General features: G+C 41.9%; 3 protein-coding genes across 6 annotated transcripts in view; 1 reads left to right on the forward strand and 2 right to left on the reverse strand.

Moving 5' to 3' along the window:
- rnf11b (ring finger protein 11b) overlaps nt 1-6,280 on the forward strand; it is a 16,725-nt gene extending 10,445 nt beyond the window's left edge. The window contains exons 2-3 of the mRNA XM_079666365.1: nt 2,622-2,791; nt 3,588-6,280. Of these exons, the coding sequence (XP_079522491.1) occupies nt 2,622-2,791; nt 3,588-3,759 (342 nt within the window). The 3' untranslated portion in view covers nt 3,760-6,280. The remainder of the gene's footprint in view (nt 1-2,621; nt 2,792-3,587) is intronic.
- The window catches only part of LOC307013683 (transmembrane protein 131-like), a 179,921-nt gene that overhangs the window by 140,824 nt on the left and 13,834 nt on the right, over nt 1-25,263 (reverse strand). The window lies entirely within an intron of this gene.
- cdkn2c (cyclin-dependent kinase inhibitor 2C (p18, inhibits CDK4)) lies at nt 7,557-23,375 on the reverse strand. Of its 4 annotated transcripts, XM_079689479.1 has the most exons (4): nt 23,050-23,375; nt 20,495-20,591; nt 14,360-14,714; nt 7,557-7,728 (listed from the first exon to the last, which is right to left on the reverse strand). In XM_079689479.1, exons 1-4 carry the CDS (start codon nt 23,073-23,075, stop codon nt 7,700-7,702), a joined length of 507 nt encoding a protein of 168 aa, XP_079545605.1. In that variant the 5' UTR covers nt 23,076-23,375; the 3' UTR covers nt 7,557-7,699. The 4 variants fall into 4 exon arrangements, with proteins under 4 accessions (XP_079545605.1, XP_079545608.1, XP_079545606.1 ...); XM_079689482.1 differs by lacking the exon at nt 20,495-20,591 and having other exon boundaries at nt 23,055-23,368; XM_079689480.1 differs by lacking the exon at nt 23,050-23,375 and having other exon boundaries at nt 20,495-21,165.

The following is a 25,263-nucleotide window of genomic DNA, read 5'->3' on the forward strand; positions in this document are numbered from 1 at the left end:
ATACAAAATAACAGTCACTTCAATACTGTTGGAGCCATAATGCATGTGTCTTTGTTTGTATTTTATCTGCACAAGTTCCAACAATGAACACAACATGGATTATTCACTTGTGAGTGTGTATAAATGTAATCACTGGGTGATCAGATGCAGGTGTGAGGGACAGTAGCAAACAGTTTTCGACCGTGTCGGCAGACGCCGTGTCGATGAGCTGTGTGTTAAATCTGTCTGTATTCAGCGTGACTGCCTGGCATATATTGGTATCTAAATGGTAACAGAAAGGCAATACGGATACAATCAACATGGTAAAAAAAATGGATCGATGGATTGGAAGATATACTCCGTATGGATATTATTTTGTCATCTGGAACACGCGTCCGAACTTAGTTCTCCCGTTCCCACCCCTCAGTGATAAGGTTAAAAAGCCACTACAAATATCTAAGGGAATGTAAGGTTGTCCATTCAACAATTATTTCCAGATCCTTTTCTAGATTACCCGCCATCTTTGAAAAATGTCAGATAATAGTTGACCATCATAATTATCCTGAGCCTAAAGTGTGTTTTTCAAATGTCTAAAAAAGTCACACAAAAAAAAATCGGTCTACAGAAAGAGAAAAGCAGCAACTTTCTGTTTAAATGCTTCAGCTCTGGTTTATTATTTCAGTTTTCTGTGTTTCAATTTTTTTTTTTTTTTCTTTGCAATATTTCAGCTAATGAGTCATCCACATATCCAACAGTATGTATTTACAGTAATATACTTTACAGATTTAGGGTGTAGTATTAAAACTGTCATAATTCTTTTATTTGTTTGACTCCGTGTGATACTGAAACCCTGTTTTTCATTTTGATTTGTTACTTTCCTTACTCATGTGGTTTTGTTCACCACTATATGACAGATGCTTACAGACATAATGAAATACTGCTGTCGAATAATACTGTCAAATTAATAAAGATAAAGGCCATAAATCAGGCCTGTATGACGCTAACAACGCAGATACACAGTTGAGTTTAAGCGATGTGGAAACACTACCACCTCATGGCCTCCTAATCCTCCTACAGGCCGAGAGATGTATTGTATTTAATCCTAAACATCAATAGACTGTGAGACTTACTGTTTGAAGGGAAATGAAGGAGGGCAGAGATTTAATAAACAAGAGTATTCATGGTACAAAGTCTTTATTATTTAGTGTATGTCAGTGTAAACATTGGCATGGCCCTTGAGAGGAAAAAGGTTCCACACCGCCGCACTACAGCAAAAGGGAAAACCCCCATGTAACGGTGTTCTATTTATCCGTTTGCAAACATAGGCTTAGTCGGTTGATTTAAACTCAACAACTTTATTTATAACAACAAAAATATATACTGTTTGACAATATTGAAATTTAAATTAAAAAAATGAAAGTTACCAAAATGAGGTTGTCTATCACTCATCTATGGAGTAAACAAATACTAGCTGTTGCCTTCGCTGCAACAATCTCCAAAATGCCAGTCCAGGGCCAACATCGTCCCTTATGAACCCATAGCCCCGCCCCCCCACAGGCTTACCCTCAACAGGTGTGTGTGTGTGTGTGTGTGTGTGTGTGTGTGTGTGTGTGTGTGTGTGTGTGTGTGTGTGTGTGTGTGTGTGTGTGTGTGTGTGTGTGTGTGTGTGTGTGTGTGTGTGTGTGTGTGTGTGTGTGTGTGTGTGTGTGTGTGTGTGTGTGTGTGTGTGTGTGTGTGTGTGTGTGTGTGTGTGTGTGTGTGTGTGTGTGTGTGTGTGTGTGTGTGTGTGTGTGTGTGTGTGTGTGTGTGTGTGTGTGTGTGTGTGTGTGTGTGTGTGTGTGTGTGTGTGTGTGTGTGTGTGTGTGTGTGTGTGTGTGTGTGTGTGTGATCTTTTTTAATATGGCACTGTTGAAAGAAAATATATCTTTCTATAAATCAAGAAAATATTTCATGTTTTAGATTCAAATGTCAAGAGAGTTGTCTGAAGTTCAACAAGATCATTCAAACACAACATTTCAAGAGGAAATAATCAGATAAATAAATGAATACAAAAATCAGTCAATCATTAATGTAATTTAATAACCGAACCCCCCCCCCCCCCAAAACATCCTCTTTTTTTTGCTCATCAGATATCAGAATGTTCTGCAGCTCTCTCGCCTCATGTGACCGGGGCATTCTTGAGTTTTGGACTATAGTTAGAGTTATTTTAAATACTCTTGACATTTTTGTAGAGCAAGCAATGAAATGATTCATTGGGAGGATCAGTGTTTGATGTGGCACTGCAGTCATCGAAAAACATTGAAGCAGCTGCGGTGATTTGAGTCCTGAAATGACCTTTTTGCATAAACTGTTACTCCCTTTGACCTATCATTTCCTGGACTAGGGGTAGAGGAATGTGATGACAAATATCTGGAACAAACTCCAGATCCGCTGCAACTCTTACTATTTTTAAATCCATGCTGAAGACTTTTAACTATTCACATCTTACACTGCACTGTAACTTTTATTCACGTACTGTTTTGTTATCTTAGCTCTGAATGTCTTTCATTTTTGTAAAAGCACTTTGAATTGCCTTGTGTTGAAAAGTGCTATATAATTAAACTTGCCTTGTGTCTCTCTCTCTTTCTCTCTCTCTCTCTCAGGAGCAGATCCATGTGCCGGTCTATCACCCGACGCCCAGCCGGTCCCGATTGGCCTCTCAGCTGACGGAGGAGGAGCAAATCCGCATCGCTCAGAGAATCGGGCTCATCCAGCACCTCCCGAAGGGGGTGTACGACCCGGGGAGGGACGGCTCTGAGAAGAAGATCAGAGAGTGAGTAGAACCGCTGGGGGGGTCACACTCGAGAGTGGGAGCTACACACAGGAGAGACACTGCAGAGATCAGGGTGTCTGTAGATCTGAAACATGATATAAGAACATTATGTAAGTCACTGTCTGAGAACAGGAAGGAAATGAATTCAAGTTTCTGAAACGAACTAATTAAAGTGTGAGTGTAACATAGTGATGTCAAAAAGCAAAATAGGGCCTGTCGTGGCTTCCTTGTTTGTTTGCCTATCAAGCCACTAGACGCCTTAAACACAAATGTTTTACCCGTTTTCTTTCCTTTATATTACTTACAGTTGAAGAGTTGCTTGGCCTTCGATGGTTTGAATGATATTATGCGATCAAAATAAAATAACGTTTACACATGCAACAAAGAAAAGAGGCCTTTACAATAGTCGAAACAAAAAGGCAAAACTCAAATAAAATAACAAACAACTTAGATGTTACTTCTTTCTTGATAAGGTTTATATAACTTCATAACTTAAAGGGTAATCGGACGGTTAAAAACTGTTCCTCGACGGCGTCTTTCTGACAGGTTGTCAATCACTGTCACTTTTAGAGGAGGCGCCGTGGGAATTGTAGTCTTTGATAGTGTGTTGACTACAGACGTCACAATTAGGTGGCCTTTCTTACTTACTTACTTCTTAAACTAAATTCTGGCTCCAACAGGGCCTCTTTAATTGAACTATGCAACGCAAACCATTCAAGTCTATGTAGCTTCATGCTGTTTTTTCTGTGCGGTCCAATCAGCCCCTAATGACATGTTTCTGTGTCCCCCCCCACAGGTGTGTGATCTGTATGATGGACTTCGAGTACGGAGACCCCATCCGGTTCCTGCCCTGCATGCACATCTACCACATGGACTGTATAGACGACTGGCTGATGAGGTCCTTCACCTGCCCCTCCTGCATGGAGCCTGTGGACGCCGCGCTGCTCTCCTCCTATGAGACCAACTGACACACACACACACATACACACACACACACACACACACACACACACACACACACACACACACATCTATATTCCCACAGGCACACCACAGGGTTTTCACACGTACACTATGCACACAGCTTACATCTTGCAACCCTGTATCCTGGATTATTTAGGTGCTGATATCAAAAGTGACATTGTAAAAAGTTTTGGATGAACTGTGTGTGTGTTTGTGTGTGTGCCACACAAGTCCCCCAGTTGACCTGCTGGACAGGGTCGAAGGTGTTTTTTGTGTTAAGAACAATGAGGAAGCAACGTGAAGGTGAAAACCCGGAAGTGAAAATATGGGTTTTCCAGTGTAAAAGGAAGTGAAGAAGCATGGATCATCTGATATTATTTGAGTAAGGATTACTTTTATATGCCGGAAACACCCACGTCGCCCAGTCACACACTTCCTTTATTAACTTTTCATCATGGATGTTACCAGAAAAAAGGAAGAAGGACATCTGTGTTTGTTTTACTGCTTAATCGTGAGTAATGATTAATGACACACCTGCTCGACGTGTCTGAAAACTGACACCACTTGATGCAAAAACTCCTACAGATGTTGGATTAACAGAAAAGACTGCAAGAGCTGGACTTCAGACTAAAGACTGCAACATAATATATAACCAGCAGACACACCACAGGCCTCATGGTATTGCGGTCTGCCTGCACATCTATTAAAAAAACAATATTGGTGGTGGATTGATAGATCGTCCCGTGGGTTTGTGAAAGCTGTCCTGTGTTTGTTTTGTCGGTCAGAAAACAGTAAGGGCTTCTTTAAACCACCAACAACACAGATGTGGCAAAAAAGGAAATAAGTTTGTGCTTTAGTCACTAATGTGAGACTTGCTATGAAGTATGTATTAGGTCAGTTGAAAGCAATAATGTTAAGTTGGACCTGATGTTATTGCTTTCAACTAACCTAATACTGTAATCTGTTGATATTATACATTTAATTAAAGTCCACATTTCAGTGTCGAGTCACAGTGGGATTACTGACCTAAGCATGCACCTAACCATTGATACAAGCCAGTTATATTTGCACTTCTTATTTAGACTCTGTACCATATGCATTCAGAAATAATGTCAGAGTGGAGTGTGTGATCTCCTTTACCTACAAATTCTCATTACTATTGCGATGATTTGTAAAGAAAGCCTTGGCATGTGTTGTGAAACCGAAACCGATCATTCGCAGAAGAGTGTCATCTTAACCCACAATCTAAACGCTTTGTTTTAAAATGGCGTTGCCCAAGTCTACCAGTTTACTGTTGAAGCACAAAAGACAAAGTTTGCCCTCCTACGTTGAGCAAGCATAAATTCGTAGTCATTTATGCTCCCCGCTGCAAAACGGGCACGATACAGATCCAACACAGTTTGAAAACATGCCTTCGTTGATCTGTGGTGCATGTGTGTGTGCACCTTCCTTTCTTTGCATAACTCTATGTAACTCTTTATGTTTCCTCCGTCAGTAAGATGGAGCTTCATGGCCTTAGGTTACATGTCAGTGACGGTTGACATCAGCTGCTAAAATGTGGAGTCCAGTTCACTTTGAGAAACAAGAAGATGCACAGGGGAAAAAGTCCTTCCATCAAATTCGTAATCAAGTAAAAGTACAAAAGTAACGGCATCAAAATATACCTAAGTACCAAAAGTAAAAGTATGGTTCATTTCAGAATCATATATATTAAAGGATGTTATCATTTGTGTTCATGCATTATTGTGTTTATCTCTTTAATGTTGCATCTAGTGAAGATATGGTTTAATTTAATTATTTAATTTACGGCTGGGTAACCTACAAAAATACACAATCATTTATTAGATGAAAATCTATTTGATTAATTGCATTCATCTGCAAAGTGTCTTGTAACTAAAGCTGTAAAACAAAAGTAGTGGAGTAAAAAATAAAGTAGCATAATGTGGAAATACTGGAAGTACAAGTAACTTATATTTCTACGTACAGTACTGTTTTTTTTTCTCAATCTGGTTTTTTGTTTATTACCAAAGAAACATCTGTTAAACTCCACAACAATGCAAATAGTCATAGTGACTCAAAAGTGAAACTGTTTTACGAAAAAAAACGGAAGACTAACACTCTCCCAAAGCTAAATGGACAAGCATGTGACACACTTTTTGAAAATGCTTCAGTTATTGGTATTTGAATTCTTGCAGCCCAAAATGTTTCCGGTTATGTGCTGAGTTTCCTGGAAACCGTAAGAAAAGGTAACGCCTGCCTGAGATGTGTCTCAATCACAGGGCTCTGAATTTGAATCTCCAGACAGACTTATTTATTAAAAAAGCTCCACACACACAGGAATAATTCAGTGCTGTTTTAGGGTGGATTTTCTGCTTCTTAGTAGGATTTAACATCAAGGTTTGCTCATATGTGAATGGGGTGTGTTTGTGAATGGATGCTTGTTACACCTTTCCTTGTTTGTGAGCATTAATATGTTGTGTAATGTAATACAGGCGAATAATAAATAGTCATTGCAACAGAACATAACAGCTGCTTGGTGGTTTTTATTTCACAAACTGACATGTCGTACAACTGATAGGACTCTGTAAATACCAAATAAATAAACTTGTCAAAAAGTGTTTTACCATTTTGGGCTCAGATATTTTATTTAAATCATAGGTGGGACGGAAAATGTCCTCCAATTCTTGACTGACTGGATTATTGTCTTCAATTTATTTCATTTGCTTGTGCTTTGGGTAAACAATGCATCCACACATATTCGTTCTCATTATACATCCATGTGTCAGTCGGTCCTGACTTCACCTGCTGCACTATCTGACCGGACTCAACGCTGTGTTCGTCCGTCATGAGCACGCTGTTTATAAGTAGTTGGGTGGAAACATTCACTGATAAACTGCAAAACAAGAGCTATTATCTCCAAACAGATGTGACCAACTTCATGGTTACCTCGTATTTGTTTAAACTTGGATCATTTGCTCATGTCTAGTCTATAAAACGGTAAAAGTTGGGTACATGGACTGTTGTTAAAACTAAGCAGCTTATAAACATCAGATTTGAAAACAAAATTATTTATTATTTACAAAAAAGATATCCCATAAAAGATCTTTAGAGTTTTATTTTTGTTATTTCTAATCCAGGAGATGCTGATTTTAAACCGTTGGTACGAAAATGATGGCATTTCCTGTTTCTACCGGAGATAGGGCAGTTTGTCCCAAAGCTTGCTGCTGTTCTTATAACCTCCATCTGAAAGAAAGACTCATTCAGAGAGTGTGACTACAGACAGTTCACTCCATCACGGGGCGGTGTGGTTTGGAATTGAGCCAAAAGTCCGGATGACACATCTGCAGCAGAGAGAGAGAGAGAGAGCAGCGAGCACCGAAACAGAAGTAGATTTAACCCTTTAAATGCCAGTTTGTTGAAAAAACTCCACAGTTTTTTTATTGAAAAGAACAAAAAACTAGAATAATTTTCAAAAAATATATTTCAAGGAATATTTGATTATTGTTATTATTAGGTCCCTATATTGGTCAATGATTGGCAGCAAAATTAATTTAAATGCATTGTTATTTTTTTTGCAGTGTCAGATTTAAACAAAAACTCACACTCGTGTTCCTAAGGCCAGAAAATGCCACCCTCACAAAAACTGCCATAAAATTATGATATATTCAAATATTTTTTCCCACTTTCAAAGAGTAAATCTTTTAAAACTACTCCAGCCTGAATAAAATGAATAATACAAGATCATTTTGAACCAGAAAAACATTTATTTTACAAAGATGAACATTGAATGAACACTGTGTGTCTGGCTGTGAGAGTCCAGCTCAGGTCGAGCAGGGGCTGCAAATGGACAGACGGTGGTCCTTGCATATGAATTTCCCACATTTGCAGCAGGTGCTGCAAACTCTTCTGTCCATGCAAATGTGGCACTAACTCCTGCTCTTCCGTTCACTGATGAGAGAGGGGCCTGCAGCAACCTGCAAAAGGTAAATGTGTGCAATTTATTATAAAGTTGTGTATATTTACAGAAACTAAGAAGCATATAAATATCAGGTTTAAAAGAGCTTTACAAAAAAGACAAAGCTCACAATGAAATATGTTTGGAGTTTTATTTTAGTTATTAATTTACATTTTTTGTCTAAGAGATGCTGATTTGAAACCGTTGTTACATACAGTTACGGCATTTCCTGTTTCTGCCGGAGAGAGGGGAGGCCGTCCCAAAGCTTGCTGCTGTATTTACTCCCTCCACCTGACAGGAGGGAGCCTCGTTGGGCTGCGAGTGTGGCTACAGACGGAGTCCACTCCGTCACGGAGGGGTAGGGTCGAGGGAATGGTTTGGGATTGGGCCTAAATGTCACGATCTGTGGCCGTTTCTCAATCGCGAGGATGCTTGCTTGGTAGCACATGTCTTGCGAGTCACTTGCTTCAGAAGCTAGGCAAGAATCCTTCCTGGCATTCGGAAAACAAAGAGTGGAACAGGCTAGCAAGTGTGCAGGTGTGCGTCATATGAGAGGCCCCGCCTTACATTTTCCGCCACAGATTTGGGGAAATTGGTCCGTGCGCAAAGCATTGTGGGGATTTTAAGGACGCGAAGTCTACCCATGTGCAGCCTCGAAATTACCCCCAAACCAAGGACGCGGCCTCGGTGGAATTCCAAGTATGCTGGAGATTGGAACAGTCCTTCTGCGGCACTCGATGACGTAGCATCCTTGAAATATTGGTTTGGAAGCCAGTTTCCTCGAGATTGAGAAACGGCCTGTGTTGTGTTTTGTCTTGTCTTGATCTGTCTTTGGTTTCCTGTCTGTGTGTGTTCCCTCCTACCTGTTCCCTCCTACCTGTTTTCTTGATTGTGTTCACCTGGTGCCCCTGTGTTTTCTCCTCCTTCCTCACCTGTCTCTTGTTTCCTTGATTAGTCCTGTGTGTATTTAAGTTCTGTTTTTTCTGTCTGTTCATTGTTGGTTCGCCGTTTGTCTGTGACTGTGTTCACCGGGGAGTGTTCTGGTTGTCCGTGTTCCATGTCCTTGAAATAAAGGTATTTTCAGTGTTATCTGCATTTGGGTCCTGCTTGCTTCGCTCACCCGTAACAGAGCGAACCAACCAAGGATGGGCCCAGCAGATCCATCTGAGCAGGAATTACTGAGTTTTTCCTTTTCTTTGGCTTATTGCTCTGATCGGTGGAGGGGAGCGTCCGGTGTTCAGCAGCGAGAGGCTGCTCTGGCAGAGGCGTGCCAGATGGCTATGGAGAAACCAGGCTTAGTGAAATTCTTACCTGGCTGGATTTTGAACTTCCTCTCGGTGTGTGATTCCCAGCCTGACACCATACGTCTCGGTGTGTTCCGTCTGGAGTCAACCTCTGCTTCTTCCCCAGTTCCTGCTCCTGTCCAGGAGCCGTTCTCGGGAACTCGTCTGGCTTTCGGAGGTCCACGGAGCCTCCAAAAGGCTCCTAAGAGAAGGAGTCGCAAGTCCAGGCTAGCAGCCCGAGCCCCAAGAGCCATGGTTCCGGCCCCAGTTCTGGCCCCAGCAGCCATGGTTCCAGCCTCAGTTCTGGTCCCAGCAGCCATGGTTCCGGCCCCAGTTCTGGCCCCAGCAGCCATGGTTCCGGCCCCGGTTCTGGCCCCAGCAGCCATGGTTCCAGCCCCGGTTCTGGTCCCAGCAGCCATGGTTCCGTCCCCGGTTCTGGCCCCAGCAGCCATGGTTCCAGCCCCGGTTCTGGTCCCAGCAGCTATGGTTCCGGCCCCAGCAGCCATGGTTCCAGCCCCGGTTCTGGCCCGAGCAGCCATGGTTCCGGCCCCAGCAGCCATGGTTCCAGCCCCGGTTCTGGCCCGAGCAGCCATGGTTCCGGCACCAGTTCTGGCCCCAGCGGCCATGGTTCCAGACCCAGTTGTGGCCCCAGCAGCCATGGTTCCAGCCCCGGTTCTGGCCCCAGCAGTCATGGTTCCGGCACCAGTTCTGGCCCCAGCGGCCATGGTTCCAGACCCAGTTGTGGCCCCAGCGGCCATGGTTCCGGCCGCAGCAGCCATGGTTCCAGACCCAGTTCTGGCCCCAGCGGCCATGGTTCCGGCCCCAGCAGCCATGGTCCCTCCTCTAGTCCCTTCCCTAGTCCCTTCCCTAGTCCCTTCTCTAGTCCCTTCCCAAGTCCCTCCTCTAGTCCCTTCCCAAGTCCCTTCCCAAGTCCCTTCTCTAGTCCCTTCTCGAGTCCCTTCTCTAGTTCCTTCTCAAGACCCCTCTCTAGTCCCTTCCCGAGTCCCCTCTCTAGTCCTTCCTCTAGTCCCTCCTCTAGTCCTTCCTCTAGTCCCCTCTCTAGTTCCTCCTCTAGTCCCTTCCCAAGTCCCTTCTCTAGTCCCTTCTCTAGTCACTTCCCCAGTCACTTCCCTTGTCCCTTCTCTAGTCACCTCTCAAGTCTCCTCTCGAGTTCCCTCTCGAGTTCCCTCTCGGCCCTCTCTGGAGCCCTCTCTCGAGTCCCCTCTCGAGTTCCCTCTCCAGTCCCTCCTCAAGTCCCTAATCAAGTCCCTACTGAAGTGACGTTGGAGGTTCCGCTGGGGGTCCTGCCAACTCTATGTCCTGTCCCGTTGGGGGTCCCGCCGACTACTCTTCTGCCGGGGGTCCTGCCAACCCTGTGTCCTGTCCCGTTGGGGGTCCCGCCGACTACTTTTCTGCCGGGGGTCCTGCCAACCCTATGTCTTGTCCCGTTGGGGGTCCCGCCGACTGCTCTTCTGCCGGGGGTCCTGCCAACCCTATGTCCGTGCCGTTGGAGGCCCCGCCGACGATTCTTCTGCCGGGGGTCCTGCCAACTCCATGTCCTGTTCTGTTGGAGGTCCCGCTGAGAGTCCTGCCAATCCCATGTCTTGTTCTGTTGGAGGTCCCGCCGTCACCTGTCTCGCCGGGGGTCCTGCCAACTCCTGGTCCTCTTCCGTGGGGGATCCTGTTGAAGCCTGTCCCACTGGCTCCTGTTCCTGTCCGGCAGATACCGGGTCCTGCCCGGCGTCCGGAGCTGTCCCGTGGCCGCCTGCTTCGCCCTCGAGCCCGGCCCCCTGAGAGCTGCGGTATTCGCCCTCGAGCCCGGCCCCCTGAGAGCCGCGGTCTTCGCCCTCGAGCCCGGCCCCCTGAGTGCCGCGGCCTTCGCCCTCATGCTCGGCCCCCTGAGTTCGCCCGCTGTGGCCTTCGCCTTGCCCCCGGGCCGTCTGCCCGAGACCCCCTTCATGGACTCTGCCTTGCCCCGGGGCCGTCTGCCCGAGACCCCCTCCATGGTCTCTGCCTTGCCCCCGGGCCGTCCGCCCGAGATCCCTTCCGGGTCCTCCGCTGTGCTCCTGGGTTGTCAGCCCAAACCCGTCCTCCTGACCCCCTCCACCCACCCTGGTGGCCCTAGTTTTCTGTCTGTCATTGTTGGTTCGCCGTTTGTCTGTGATTGTGTTCACCGGGGAGTGTTCTGATTGTCCGTGTTCCATATCCTTGAAATAAAGGTATTTTCAGTAAACAGATCATGCGCACCTGGCATAATAACGTTACTTACCGTTTAAATTGACCAAATAAATTCAGCAGACAATGTTATTTAACCAGTATGTATTTTATTTCAACTATATTCTTATTCTTATTATTATTACTATTATTATTGTAGGCCTACATGTAATATTTTTTTCACTTTTCATTTTTCAAATGAGGGTGCATAACGACTCAACTGAGGGTGCAATGCACCCCCGTAGTACCGGGCCCGCACATATCATCATATCCTGCCCTCTCCTGTCTAGTCTTGCTTATATTCAGGGGTGCACATAAGTGGTACGCAGGTACGCATGCGCGGCAACAATCTGAAATGCGTCCTGTCACTTGTGTCACAAAGCGCATTTGCTTACCGACGGACTTGTGAAGCTTTTCCAGTGTTTCCGTGTGCACAGACAGGGCTGCTGTTGACGTCGGTCTGCAGCACCGCGCTAAAACAGCTGATCACAACGTACACCCCCCATCCCCCCCCCCCCCCCCCCCCGTTGACATTCGCGATACAGAGGGCTGATGGGAGCAAGAAGTTGGAGTACCAAACACTGAGAAAGTTGTGTGCAACCCACACTCAAGAACTTACACAATAACTTATGTTAACATGATATAATGTGCTTCAGTTGCAAACAAACAGTCACTCTGGGACACCTGCGAGAAGCTTTTCTGAAATGGGCCATTGTTTACTTTAATACTTATAGGCCTATGCTTGCTGCTGGCTCCGACGGGTCAGTTTATTTTTAAGGTGGGTCTCAGCAGCAAAATACCAATCCAAAAACGTCCACTAATGCCGAGCCAGGAAACAAGGTGTGTACATGTCTTATATAAATTATATAAATGACAGCTAACAACTAGCCACAGTGTAACGTTAGCTTAACAGCCGGTAGAAAGACAACACACACACACACACACACACACACACACACACACACACACACACACACACACACACACACACACACACACACACACACACACACACACACACACACACACACACACACACACACACACCGGGACACACTAACTGTGGTATTGGGGTTAGTGTGACACCGTGTGTGTTCTTATAATAAATAAAGTTGGGTTTTGTTTCGTTTTCAATAGACTTTATAACGCGCTTGTATTTCCCATATAGGCTTACTGATTTCCAGAAGTGACTGTTATTGTAATATCATCCCGTTTAACGCTCATGGTGTCACAATGAAATTATGTTTGAATTGAATGAATCATCATTAGAGGTAGTGTTATGTTCACGCTTTCATGTTGTGACTCGTATGCATCAAATACATTATTACCCTTGTTAAAAAATAGGTAGGCCTATCGGCTGTGGTCTGTGGAGATTAAAAAAGGGTTTTAGCCTCTTCGAAAACCTGCCATCGAAAATGAAAGTGTTCCCGATGATGCTTATACTGCTTACACTGCTGTTTGATTCAGTGTCATTACACAAATGACGTTATTTGTTCCAATAACAATGATTTAAAACACGTTAATAAAACGTGCTCCCTTTTGGCTCCTCCGTGGAGGACTACTGCAAATATTACTTTACATTACATTACATTTAGCTGACGCTTTTATCCAAAGCGACTTACAATAAGTAGCCTAAGTGATATTACTTCTTGTTTGACATTTCATTATTTACAAAGCCTAATGACAAAAAGTGAATATATGTTTGGGGAACATCCCAAAGCCTGCAGAAGCCTAGTGACTTTGTTGTTCTGTTTTACGAGTATTGTCACTAGCTAATTATTGTCATTATAGGCCTATCAACATTATTGTGCCGTTGATTCGATTTGTTTGCGGAACAGTCCATTATTATCTGGACGGGGAGTCAAACTCCGTGTAAGACTATCATCGACTACTTAATTATGTGTCCCCGCTTATCAATTCGGCAGCTGAAATCGTTATTCCTCTATTTGTTTTAAAAGTTCAAAGAAACACCCTTTTGGAAGTTCGGAGGCCTAGTCGTGGTGGCGGACTGGGACTAAATATCAGCCCGGGAAACTCGACCGGCCGGCTCAACTCGGTACCGCTATTCAATTGTCAAGGGGGGGGGGGGGGGGGGGGCGGTCGGTCCGAATTGTCCGACCGGCCCACTTCGGTACCGGCCACCGGGAGATTTTTCCCAATGGCCCTGTAGGCCTATATATTCGTTTGTTTTATTCTCATTTCATTCATTTCAATATCGTATTCATATGATATGTTTATCTAATAGCAATGATGGGCTACTTTACATGCCATTGCGCTAACCAAAATGTGCTTAAATCCCCAAAACATGAAACTATATTTCTATAGTTATTGTCTAAACGTGCTCACACACACACACACACACACACACACACACACACACACACACACACACACACACACACACACACACACACACACACACACACACACACACACACACACACACACACACACACACACACACACACACACACACACACACACACACACAGTATCTGCTGCTCTTCAGGCTACAACTGGGTAGGCCTTTAAACGGGCTATAGCTGTTAATTCAGAAACCATATACACTACTAATGCTGAATCTTTATTATAGCCTACTTCGGATTTAGACCCACATTCAGTAGGCTATAAGCCTCATCACCACACCTTTTCACCGTTTCAATTATGGAGTGACAGATCTAAACGAAATCTCGGCATGGAATGTAGCTTTTAAATTAAGGACCAATATCCACCATCAACATGCTTCTATCGGCCGCTCTCTAACACCTTAAACCGTTATAAAATATGACTTTATATAGGCTAGCTATACTATACAGCATTTTGGGGGGGCACATTTGTTGATGTGATTGAGAAAAAAATACATTTTCAAAAAAACATATGCAAGGCTTCTATTTCTCATTTCAGAATAATACCACAGCTTGATAAAGCCTGCAATTTTTTAGCATACAAAATAAAAATATAGGCCTATAGCTACGTGTAAAATATATGTTTTAAAATGATGCGTTTTTTAACCCTCCTGTCAAAACACAATATCTTTATAAAAGTGGTTAATCGGACAGATTTAACCTGAACACGACGGGAGGGTTAAAAAACAGATTTGGATTTGTGGACAAGTTATTTTATTGCCAGACATCAAAGCAGACCACCACTCACTTGAGCTCAAATATTCCTCGATGTATTTGGCCGCCTCCATGTGATTTTGCTTGTGCGCCATGCTCCCCGGCGTTCCCTCCGCGTTGCGTGCCCGGGGGTCTGCGGTGAGACCGATCAGCAGCCGGATAACCTCCAGGTTTCCCTCCATGGCGGCCAGGTGCAGCGGAAGGTTGCCCTTCTCATCAAACAGGTTTACATCTGAGCCGTATTGGACGAGCTTCTCCACAGAACCGATGTAACCGGCGCGCGCTGCGTCGTGCAGCGGGGTGAGCCCCAGGACAGGGTCCCGGATGTTGAAGTCTGCCCCCGCGAGGAGAAGCGCCTCCACCACATCAGGACAGGCCCAATTCACCACCTGCAGACAAACAGATGAGAGACTCACAATAATGAATTATCCATTAAATTAACCAGTGGTGTGAAGTAGCCTACATTAGGTAGGCTATTGTAGCCTACTTCAATGTTGGAGTACTTGCACTTTATTTAGCCTAAATATTTTGTATCATAGGAGGGAAGTGACTTTACATTTACTCAAGTAATGTTGGCCAACTAAAGTACACGTTTGAGAGAGTATTTCAATGTTTTGTTACTTACTATAGCCTACTAAAATTGAGGTATTACTTTACTTGAGTATTTCCATCTCATGTTTCTTTATACTTCTGTACTCCACTATAGTTCAGAGGTAAATGGTGTACTTTTACTCCACTACATGTATTTAATACCTTTAGTTATACTTTACAGATGTGGATGAATGATGTGAAATATAATCAAGTGTTAAATCAGACTTTAGTTCCACTTGGAGTAAATCCACAAGCTAAAGGTGCAGCTAGTTTGAATGACTTTGCATACTGCAGGTATGCAAAGCTTTGAGAACACTTTAATGATAGCGACAGCAGGAAAAAAACGTCGCTGAGAGGATGAGGCCGGCTGTTTGATGTTGTATGGCACGCTAAAAAAAGATTACTTGCTGAGATCAAAACGCTGTTTGATGTTGTATGGCACGCTAAAAAAAGATTACTTGCTGAGATCAAAACTCTGTTGAATTGTAATGTAGTTTAATGAAAAATACGCGGTGATCAGACATAGACATTGTAATAATAATGATCAAAGCAATCATAAATCTTGAGGTCAAGATATATACAACGGCCCTATGTCAACTCCAACAATTGGCCTAGCAACGGCTTAGCAACCCCATTTGTTTGTTTATGAAAATGTATATTTATACACATTCTGGCGAGATTTATCAGGGGTCGTTGTAAGTTAAAGCGCAAACTGTTACTTGGCTAATGTTATAATTCTCATTATGTGAACACAGATCGAAAATGGAAAAATCTCTCACAAGTCAGCGTAAACGACCGCGATCTCCAACGGAGCCGGCCCAGCCGGACAACCCTGTGTGTGTGTGTGTGTGTGTGTGTGTGTGTGTGTGTGTGTGTGTGTGTGTGTGTGTGTGTGTGTGTGTGTGTGTGTGTGTGTGTGTGTGTGTGTGTGTGTGTGTGTGTCTGTTTGCGGTGTGGTGATGAGGTTAAATGCCAGAATATGCCAGTTGAAACAGTAAACGATCGCTATTGTGTAGCCTACTTGTACGCTCAGGGTGTAATGGTATTATACAAAAATATTGTAGGAGGCACAGAAACAGTGTTCAAATTCTGTTTTACAAACTTATTTTGGTTGTGCTTACCTTGCAAAGTAATGTTATAAGTGTCAAAGGAATATTTTAATGTCAATATTAATGATAATATTGTAGCGTGTCCAAGTTTAAAGTTATGTCAGTTATCAGATGTGCACAGTTTAGTACATTTGTAAAGTTATTTAGAAAATGTTGTTGGTGGGAGTTAGGGAAAGACCGCCCCTTCCACGGCTCGTGATATGTGATCTTGAATAGCGGTGAACGAATATGAACAGGCTCGTGTTGGCCCACTGGTATTGTTTTTTTATTTATTTTGAAAATTAGCAACGCCGTGCTGTCATATAGCAACTGCTAAGCTACTGCAGCAAAAAAATCCTGGCGCCGCCCATGCTTAAGAGATCTCGGACTGTATACACCCCGACCCAAATGAACAGCACCAAGCGGCTAAACGCACCAGGGTTCGATTCAACCGGACTTTACAAGGCAGTTGTGAACGCACAAAGGCTGGTGTGAATGCGCCCATTAAAACACATTAGGCTATATACAGTGGGGCAAAAAAGTATTTATTCAGCCACCAATTGTGAAAGTCCTCCCACTTAAAAAGATGAGAGGCCTGTAATTTTCATCCTATACCTCAAGACACAATGAGAAAAAAAATCCTGAAAATCACATTGTCTGATTTTTAAAGAATTTATTTCAAATGATGGTGGAAAATAAGTATTTGGTCACCTACACACAAACAAGGTTTCTGGCTCTCACAGACCTGTAACTTCTTCTTTAAGAGCCTCCTCAGTCCTCCACTTGTTAACTTTATTAATGGCACCTGTTTGAACTCGTTATCAGTATAAAAGACACCTGTCCACAACCTCAAACAGTCACACTCCAAACTCCACTATGGCCAAGACCAAAGAGCTGTCAAAGGACACCAGAAACACAATTGTAGACCTGCACCAGGCTGGGAAGACTGAATCTGCAATAGGTAAGCAGCTTGGTGTGAAGAAATCAACTGTGGGAGCAATTATTAGAAAATGGAAGACATACAAGACCACTGATAATCTCCCTCGATCTTGGTCTCCACGCAAGATCTTACCCCGTGGGGTCAAAATGAGAAACAAGACCGGTGAGCAAAAATCCCAGAACTACACGGGGGGACCTAGTCAATGACCTGCAGAGAGCTGGGACCAAAGTAACAAAGGCTACCATCAGTAACACACTACGCCGCGACAACCTCCTTCCATCAGCAAGGGCATTGAAGATGAAACGTGGCTGGGTCTTTCAGCATGACAATGATCCCAAACACACCGCCCGGGCAGGGGCGCCGCCAGGGATTTTGGGCCCCATGAAAATATATCACATTGGGCCCCACCACCAGGCACAGGCCACTTTGTTTATAAATTACCTCGAGGGCCGTACCAAATGGTCTAGCGGTCCGTATACGGCCCGGGGGCCGGAGGTTCCCCACCCCTGCTTTAATATAATAACATTAGTATTAATATCATAACCAAAATGTCGGTGATTAACATGTAGTTTATCTAATACAGACTCACTCAACGCTTCAAACTGTCCATCATCCAAATAGACTAAAAGCAGTTTTTTGTTTTATATAGATCATTGGCTATGTGGGAAAATACTGTGTTTGAAATGAATAATTAAAATGAGATGTTAGCTTTTAGTTTTTTATATATATATATATATATATATATAGTCTCCCTTCAAATATGTTAAGTGGCATGTCATTCAACACAATGCTGCTCACCTCCTTCAGTTGGGAGAAAAGCTGGTTCAGGTTCAGCATTATGGGGGGACAGGACTGCTGAGCTTAGAGATGGATCTGTTGGTCCTGGCACCAGGGGGAGGGACAACTGATTTAGTATGAATAGGCGCTAAAAATGTGCCTGCATTTATTAATGGTAAGGAGGTAAGAATGGAAAAACCAGCTCGAGTGCGCTAGAATCTGAAAGTACACAACCGAAAAAAATCTGCCCCTTCCTTACAGAGCCCCTCCTCCAACACACACAAACGCGCACATGACCAATGAAGGCACGATATAAGTTTGTGCACAGTTGAAAGGCTGACAGGCAGGTAGGCCATCCAATTATTTTAGCCGGGCCGGCTCAGATGATTGGTCGTGCTTTTTACAGGCTGCGCCAAGGCTTCCACAGATGAAATGTTTGTATGTATTTATTGTCAAAGCATTTAATATATTCATTGTTATTGGGATGTTAAGAGTATTCCATGGAATATAACAAAAAGTGTTTCTGAAGTGAATTACCTACCCTACCTTTAAATGTCAGCTAAAAGAGCAGTGAAATGAAAAACCTCTGAATTTTCTGTAAAGATATTAACAGTAGTCTACTTAATGTCAGCTTAGTAAAAACAAAACATTAGCTAAAAGAATAATTTCCACCACTCATGGACCACACCTTTTTTTTTGTGAAAAACTGGTTGACATACTGTACTGTCGCCCTTTAGTCTCTCTCTCTTGTCTCTTTCTCTTCTTTTCTTAGAGCCTGACCTTTTGAGACATGGTACAACACAAGTGTAGACTAAGTACTAGCATACCTCTCAGCACGTTTTCACTCTGCAAGTGCCGGTGCCGCACCGCGTTTGGAGGCAGGACCAAACCATTACATGTAAATAGAAGGGGTGTACAGAGGCTTTGGATAATTAACTTTTGGAAGAAAATAAGTTAAATTAGTGGTAAGTTTAGTGAGTACTTTATCAATATAACGTTCTATTAATGTTAATTATTGAGGATTGATGAAAGGTTACTTACATTTTTTTTTCTTAATGTTCTAAACATTTTGGGCCCCCCGTATGGTTTTCCACCATAATTTTCAAATAAATTCTTTAAAAATCAGACAATGTGATTTTCTGGATTTTGTCTTTCTCATTTTGTCTCTCATAGTTGAGGTATACCTAGGATGAAAATTACAGGCCTCTCATCTTTTTAAGTGGGAGAACTTGCACAATTGGTGGCTGACTAAATACTTTTTTGCCTTACTGTAGGACACACATGTCATGGCTGCTAATGATCAATCATTATAAAACATATCATATAAATTATTCTGAAATGGACCAATATGCATAATAACTTATTTGACTATACGTTTCTACTTTAGGCCTACTTCAGTAACATTTTGAATCAAGGACTATAAGAGAGTATTCCTACACTTGGGTACTTTCACTTTCTACTCCACTACATGCATTTGATCAAATTAGTTACTTTACCGATTCAAATTATAAGCAAATACAAAATATATAATAATAATAATAAAAATAAACTAAGAAATAAACTATGCTATATGGTTATAGGTAAAATATCCAGCAGTATACATCCACTAATTATAAGCATACCTCCACTTTTATCAGCTGCGATGACCACATTCTTGTTAAACAATATATTAATCCAGTAATGTAATATATATTATTCTTAAATGGGACATTATGTAAAAACGTTCCCTTTTGGAAATTTGAGTTTATTTTGATGCCAATACTTTTTTACTTTTACATAAGATTATGATTGCAGGACTTTTAATTGTAACGGAGTTATTTTACACTGTAGGATTTGTAATTTAACTTCAGTAAATTATCTGCGTACTTCTTCCAGCACTGAAATTAACGTATAATGGAAATACAGATACAAGTTTATAAAATTAAAGAGTGGTTTGTTCTCTGCCTTAGGTCCATACAAATGTACATAATTATAACAAAGGGACAGTCCATAGGCTTAGAGGCTTAATTTATAAAGAGGCATGCACACAAATTAAATTAAAAAAAAAGAACAGGATCAAGAAGTGAGATGGCACTTTTTTTCAGCAGCCATCTTGTTACAGGCCGGGTTCCCCATTTCCTCAATTTTTAATAACTTTTACACCTTCAAATGTAACACGCATTTCCCCTTTTTACGTATAGGTAACTGAAATGGGATTATTCTTTCTTTTTTAGCATCAAGTACGAAATAAACACCGGAAATACTTTCCATTGTGAAACTGGTGGTGACAGGATCTCATTGTTCTATCCTCAAAATCACTATTTCCTTTTATGAATCTATAAAGTAATAATAATCTCAAAAGAAAAGTCAGAAACGATTTTGGCAATTTTCATTTTGATTTAAGAAGTTTATTTAGGTTTGCTACAAATTCCCAGCACCTCTCTGTCCACAGACTTCCTCATATAGCTGTTTAAAATAGCTAACATGACATTACATGTCATTTGTTAGACGCTTTTATCCAAAGCGATTTACATACATTCGGTACTGTGGACAATCCCCACAGGAGCAATTTGGGGTGAAGTGTCTTGCCCAGGGACACAATGACATGCTGACTGCAGTGGGACTCAAACTTGCTATCCCCTGATTCAAAGTCCAGCACACAACCCACTGAGTAATAACTATTACCAAATAATAAACACAATTTATTGAATATAGTTAGATAATGTCAAACAGCATGCATTTAACAGTACATTATAACAAAAATATGATGAAATGTATTCAAGTTCTTACTAACCTGCAGTGCAGTCCTGTTGTAATTATTAAATCCATTAACTTCTGCTCCTTTTTGCAGCAATTCCAACACTTTATGTTTCTGTCCACGGGCAGAAGCTCTGCAGAGTTCGTCAGACATTTTTCTCAAAGGTTTAAGCAGTCAAGCTTTCAGACAAACTGTGAAGAAACATGAGGCTTTCCATATCAAGCATGCACCTCCCCCTCACCAACACACCAAATCAAATCGCACCATCCCGAAAATGCACTGTCCTAACTCTGCACTGCCCTCACTCTGCACTGTAAATCACTTTTTAAAGCATTGAAACTTGCATATAACATATATTTGTATGGGGCCAGAATGTATTTAATTTAGTTTCAGATTGCTCAGTCTTCTGTCACTCATTCTCCCTCTGTGCCTCTGTTGCTCAATTTTAAATGCAAAGAATTGGCATGACCGTAAATTAAGGATGTTTGTACAAGGTGTTTGCAAACAGCCATTTTACATTTATTATTATTACATTTTACTTGTTAGATGCTTTTATCCAAAGTGACTTACATTCAATACTGTGAGCAATCCCCACAGGGGCAATTTGGGGTGAAGTGCCCAGGGAAACAACAACATGCAGTGGGACTCGAACTTGCTATCCTGATTCAAGGTTCAGCGCACTAAGTTCAGCACTCTATCCCACTGAGCCACAGCGTCCCCCATGTCAACAATTATTTGACCTCTAAACTCAAATATAGAAGCTGAACTTATCAGTTGATACGCTGAAAACATGTACATTATTATATAAATAAATAAAACTATAATATTATTGTAAAATAATAATTAGAACAATTACCACTTTGATCATTAAGTCATAAAGTGAACGTTAATTATTGAAATGGAATGTACATTAAACATGTTGCAACTTTCCTGGGTTAGGGTCAGTTGCAACTCTTTTCAAATGTAACCTATATTGTTAACAATCTGTCATATTTATCTTGAAATGTTATGGTAATAAGCACACATATGTAAGTTTAGTATATAAAACGTTTTTTTCTAGAGCAAAATAGAGAGAAATGCATAAAGTGTTGCATAAACAGAATATCAGGTGTGTCAAACTCAAGGCCCGGGGGCCAAATCCGGCCCGCAACTTCATTTTATGTGGCAAGAGCTTGCAAAGAATATAATACGTTTATTATATGGTCACATGCCGATTTACAGAAGCACGTTGTCGATAAACTACATGTCCCACAATGCATCTCATTTTGTGACACTGAAGAGACTTGCAATTATTTGCCCTGGACTTCTGCTTTCAAACGTAAAGGTTATTACCCTATCCGATAATAATCCAATGCAGAGGCAATCATGTAATATAATGCATTATTTTATGTATATTATATATTTATATATGTATATTTATATAGGCCTAGTTACAATTGGCCCTTTGAGCTCAACCATAATGCTGATGTGGACCGCGATTAAATTGAGTTTGATACTCCTGGATTATATATATTAATAATAACAAACGAGATCTCGCTAAACGGTCCTACGATGCTGGTTATATCAACTCGGTAAATCAAGCCAGGGTTTCTCTCTCCAGCTGAGAACGCGTTCATGTGAAAGGGGCGGGGTTAGCAACATTTGACCAATCACAAACAGGGACAAGTGTACTGACAGCGCAGCGTCATACTTCATTTATGAAAAGTAAACTAATATTAGGCCAATATGAACTTTAAACATCCATGACTTAAACATATAATCCAGGATACAAGCCTAGCTGCACCTGCCAGGTGAAGAACAACTGGTTAAAAAATAACTACTGAGTGTTTGAAAGCGTGCAACAGATTTATGATATCACTGCCCCATCTAAGACACGATTGGATCTGACTTTAATTAGGCTACATTTGAGTGTTTCGTGAACTTAATGTGTTGCTTCAGTATGTGACAATGTAGGTGATGCACGGCCAGATACCACTCGAGAAATTGACTCAGATAAGGAAATATTGTGATATTATATGATCGATGTACTGATTGATGATGTGATATCAGTGTGATATGAATGATAAGTGCGACACGTCGGCGTCTTCTCTGCATACGGCAGAAACTGTATTTCCTTTATCCTGTAATATGACTTGATAGATTTAAACTCCGCACACTGAGCTCTGATTGGTCAGCGGTGCTTTCACTGAGTTGATCTCTTTTAGACGCCGGAGCCGGGCAGGTAAAAAAAAGTGATTTAGCCTTCCCAAACCTGAGCCACACTTATATATATAGCCAGCATGGTTGGCAGAAAGCAAATTAATCTATACATGCACTTTTTATTTGTTGATTTACCCCGAGGGAATAAAATCTGAAGAAACGCCGTTATCTTTTAAATACATTTACATTGTGACGCATGTTCCACTAAACTCAAGATAAACGGCGTTCCTATACAAAATGGTCCAATGTGCCACATCAAATAAGAAATAGCTGTTTCCAGGTTACTTTGGGTCAACGTTACACTGCAGAGGCTCAATAACCGTGGTCTATGATAGGCTACAACACTATAATAACTTCATTATAGTATGGATAGATGTTTGAAAACAACCCACCTCACTTTAAATGTTAATAAATCCATAACAGCCTTCCTCCATGTCACTTGATATTAGATCCTTCCGTGTCCATCGCTTAACAAAGCAACATAAAAGTAACAAAAACAACATAAATATTTAAATAAATGTACAAAATCGCTGCTTCTACGCATATAATCGAACGTTTGGATGTAATTCAAAGTTACTTCCCGCTCATTTTCAAATGCGTTTGCGATCATTGGAAAATGGCATTCGGCTGCCCTCATGAGTTGAGAGATATTACAAAAGGAAAGACGATCTAAAAACAAAAATGGCAACATTTTACAAAGGTAAAAACCAAGTGAATATGCGATGATCCTCTGTGAACTATCCGAGTTGCCCATAATCCGAGTAGCTCCATTTAAATCGTTCTATGCCCTGAACACGTCCCGTTGAAGAGATCCTGCTAAACCGTCTTCAGGGATGATAGCATGTGCTTCATTTCGGCATGATATTTTGAATTCGCCACCAAAAAGAAGGCGTGCTTTTTGCTCAACCACACAGGCGGAGGCTTATTATGGCGCGTGATGGTGAAACCAAACGGAACAACCAGAGGAACTGATCTTGTTTGAGTTAGCCTATAGTGAAACCTGTTTCTTCTCCCCCGGCACTGCCATGTCATCATCATCAAAAGGCTTTACCTCTTTTCCCTAACTGCTAAACTGTGTTTTTGTTTGCCTTTTCAACTCCAATACCTGGCTGCCATTACTGATAGCTGAGGACAGGGTTCGAGTTATAAACTGAGTTCTATGGGGTCCTTAAAACTAACGCGTGCGCACGCACGCACGCACGCACGGTAACACACACACACACACACACACACACACACACACACACACACACACACACACACACACACACACACACACACACACACACACACACACACGCACACAGCAGCAGCAGCCCTCTACTTGCTACAAACTTAATGAAAAGGTTCAACTCCGCACACGCACATCATCTCGGCTCGCACAGCACGCTCACAGGCATAGATTGCGCAATAATGTATACTGCGCACCTTGGAGGTGCAGTGCAGGCATATTGTCATTCAAGAGATGCGTTGTTCTTTTTGAAAACATGTTTTTATTTGAGCCTATTTACCTCGTTAACGGAAATAATACTCATTACATTGACACATGCATTATTTGTGATTAAAATAATGGTTGTTGTTGGTAATGACCCCCACAGATGTAGCCTGATTTCACTGCGGGAGCTCAGACCCCCCCTTATGAGAGCTTAGCTCCCATTGGCTCCCATAACTCGAACCCTGTGGGAGAAGTACTCAGATATTGTACTTGAGTAAAAGTAGAAATACCAGCGTTTAGGAATACTCTGTTACAAGTAAAAGTGCTGCATTCAAAGTATCTCAAAATTGTAACTTTGTTACTTTACACCACTTATGATAATACACACAGCCACATTGTAGCGTCTTGATGTAAGCATAGTCTTCTACCTCATGTGTAATTATAATTTCCATCCAGAGCAAGAGAAGCGTTTTCTACTGTCAGCTTTGGGTAATAGACTATCGTTTAGTTTCTTTTATCAGGACGCCCTCTAGTGACGAGACTTTCAGGCGTGGTCTTATTCAAGGTTCACAGATTCAAAGGCTTTATGGTCATATGATATGCACAGTAGCTACAGTGTGGTTATGGCAATGGAAATATTAAATCCCGAGCTCCTCCAACAGTGCAACATATATAAGACATAACAAAATAAAAATAATGCTGGCAGACACATTATACATAAAATAGTGCAGATTAAATTGCAAGACCAATGTGCAAGCAATGAAGGAGAAATAATCCATGTAAAATAATATACAATAAGCTAAATGTTGCAGGTGACAAAAATAAATGCAGGAGTCTATTTACGTGCAAATAGAATAAGATAAACAAGAACATAATGTAAACTTAGGCTACTGTACAGTGGAATAAATACATGCTTGTTGAAGTAATACATGCAAACAGATCAAGCTCTATCGGGTTCAATGGTGGAAGGATAAATCAGACTTATTACTTGTTTTAAAAGTACTCTGCTGTGAGTAAAACATGGTATATTAAGAGTTGTAGGAAGCTACATACACTTGAAGCCCTATAATAAAATAGCTGGATTGGTATTTCCGAATGGGAAATGTTCCGGACACTTTATCATGTTGATGACAAGACTCAAACACCTGCTTGTCTGTTTTATGTGCACGTT

This window comes from Notothenia rossii, assembly GCF_949606895.1.
Source record: "Notothenia rossii genome assembly, chromosome: 1".
Taxonomy (NCBI): Eukaryota; Metazoa; Chordata; class Actinopteri; order Perciformes; family Nototheniidae; genus Notothenia; species Notothenia rossii.